The sequence below is a fragment of the Cyprinodon variegatus genome, unplaced genomic scaffold (genome assembly GCF_000732505.1).
Source record: "Cyprinodon variegatus isolate N-32 unplaced genomic scaffold, C_variegatus-1.0 Scaffold555, whole genome shotgun sequence".
Classification (NCBI taxonomy): domain Eukaryota; kingdom Metazoa; phylum Chordata; class Actinopteri; order Cyprinodontiformes; family Cyprinodontidae; genus Cyprinodon; species Cyprinodon variegatus.
Genome location: NW_015151008.1, coordinates 141583 through 144037, shown reverse-complemented (window position 1 = coordinate 144037; position 2455 = coordinate 141583). Strand labels below are relative to the sequence as shown.

The 2455-nt window shown below is 34.0% G+C and overlaps 1 protein-coding gene across 1 annotated transcript in view; it reads right to left on the bottom strand.

Moving 5' to 3' along the window:
- parp4 (poly(ADP-ribose) polymerase family member 4) overlaps positions 1 to 2455 on the bottom strand; it is a 44223-nt gene that overhangs the window by 10026 nt on the left and 31742 nt on the right. Inside the window, exon 22 of the mRNA XM_015391675.1 lies at positions 601 to 671. Coding sequence (XP_015247161.1) covers positions 601 to 671 — 71 coding nt within the window. The remainder of the gene's footprint in view (positions 1 to 600; positions 672 to 2455) is intronic.

Below are 2455 nucleotides of genomic sequence, written 5' to 3'. Positions count from 1 at the left end.
AGCAAATCCATCTGGCGGAGTCAGGTTACCCCTTCTATGCCCTAACCCTAAAACTGACCCTAAACCTAACCATTAGCAATGCATACCTCACCCTAACCCAACTAACACCTTAGCCCCAAACCTAACCATTGATAAAATAGCATGTGAGGACCAGCAAAGTGTCCTCACTTTACAACAACTGGTGAAATTTGATGGTGAAATTGGAAATTGGAAAAATGGTCCTCACTCTGAGGGTTAGACAGTTATACACACACACACACACACACACACACACACACACACACACACACTCAGCTTCAGCAAAACATTTTTTAATGGACTAAAATCAGGGTATTTGTGAAGGTCACTCAGAAACATTAGCTTAATTGTCCATTTAGGAATCATTTTATTAGTCATATAAATGATCAATGCAATGTTCATTCTTCAGCTTCGAGTCCTTTTTCAGGCAGCTTTACCCGATTCATTTAAAACTAGCAACAGTCAATATGGCCAATTACATTGAGTTTTATAATAAGTGGAAATTCTGAGTCTTATATCATGGGTTATTACATTTTCAGCCTTCTCTCCAGATGAAAACCTTGTTAAATGGTCTGAACTCACCTTGATGAACATCTTGGCTTTATCCTCAGCTTCAGGAAGTTGCTCAGCCTTTTGGAAAGCTCGTTGGTAAACTGCAGAACAGAGATTTTAGTTCTAGGAATGTAACATATATGTTTTAGAATACAAGTTCTTGGCATGCAATGTTTAAGTTCTTAGAAAGTAACCGTTTGACTCTGAGGCAGTGGCGGTTCTAGACCAAAGGTACCAGGGGGCCAGGAGGGGGCCAGCGTGTTTTCATGGGGGAACAGAAAAGCATGAAACAAAAAACGGGATTCAAATATATTATGATAGCTTCATGAAGTTAGATTTCCATTCAATTAGGTTTAATTAAAATTCTACGTCTTTCAACTGAAAAAGTTTTTTTTTTGTGCTTGAAAATATTCATTAGGATTATCGTTAAAATCAAAATAAAAATTTAAAATAGAAATTAAAAATTAGCATAGCAAAAAAGCAACTCAAAAAATTGTAGCTATTTAAATATCTAAATGATCAAATAAAGCTATTATTTGAAATATTAGGTAAATATACATTCATAATTTTACAAACTAAAATTGTAACTAAAATTACAGTTTTCTATAAAATCTGAATTAAAATTCAAGAAAAGCTGATAAATTCAGCTGTAAAAATTAGAGTATTCTTTTTTATTTGTTTTGAAAAAACATTTAGCAGATGAAAACTGGGATCCTTTCTCAATGGTTACCTATCAGTAACCATGTCTGTTCCAGAGTATATCATTATTAGAATTTCTTTCAGTATTATGTGTTCAGTACAGGGGGCCAGGACATCACCTACAGGGGCACTGGCCCCCGTTGGCCCCTGTCTAGAACCGCCCATGCTCTTAGAAGGCAAGTTGTCGGATGTTTTAACTTCCAAAATCTCAGAAATAACCCATTGGTTCCTTTGATGTTACATGTTTGGAATTCTGGGAAAAACAGCCCATTATTATTATTTATATTATTTTTCTTACTTAAGTTGAAACAGATTATTTACTAAAGTAACTTTATTTTATTGTAAGGTATCCTGCTAGATAGTAAATTAAATGTGTACATTCTTGTAATGAGGTATGTAAGTATTTGAATTGTGACAAATGAGTTTTTTGGAATGTAACATGTAATTTTTTTGAAACTTAACATCTAAGTGCTACAATTGTAAAGTGTGAGTTCCTGGAAAGTAATAAGAGGGTTATTAGAGAGTATAACATAAGTCCTAGGAAAGTAAGCTTTTAGTTCTTGGAAAGAACAATGTAAGTTCATAGAGAGTTACATGTTGGTCGTTAGAATGTAGTCTGTCAATTCTTAAGGTACAACTTAAAAACCCTTGGAAAGAAGGTTGTTGGTTCTTAGAAAGTAATGTGTAAGTTCTTGGAAAGTAAGCCTTTAGTTCTTGGAAAGAAAGATGTAAGTTCATAGAGAGTTACATGTTGGTTGTTAGAATGTAGCGTGTAATTTCTTAAGGTACAACTTAAAAACCCTTGGAAAGGAAGTTGTTGGTTCTTAGAAAGTAATGTGTAAGTTCTTGGAAAGTAAGCCTTTAGTTATTAGTAAGAAAGATGTAAGTTCATAGAGAGTTACATGTTGGTTGTTAGAATGTAGCCTGTAATTTCTTAAGGTACAACTTAAAAACCCTTGGAAAGGAAGTTGTTGGTTCTTAGAAAGTAATGTGTAAGTTCTTGGAAAGTAAGCCTTTAGTTATTGGTAAGAACAATGTAAGTTCATAGAGAGTTACATGTTGGGCGTTAGAATGTAGCCTGTAATTTCTTAAGGTACAACTTAAAAACCCTTGGAAAGGAAGTTGTTGGTTCTTAGAAAGTAATGTCTAAGTTCTTGGAAAGTAAGCCTTTAGTTCTTGGTAAGAA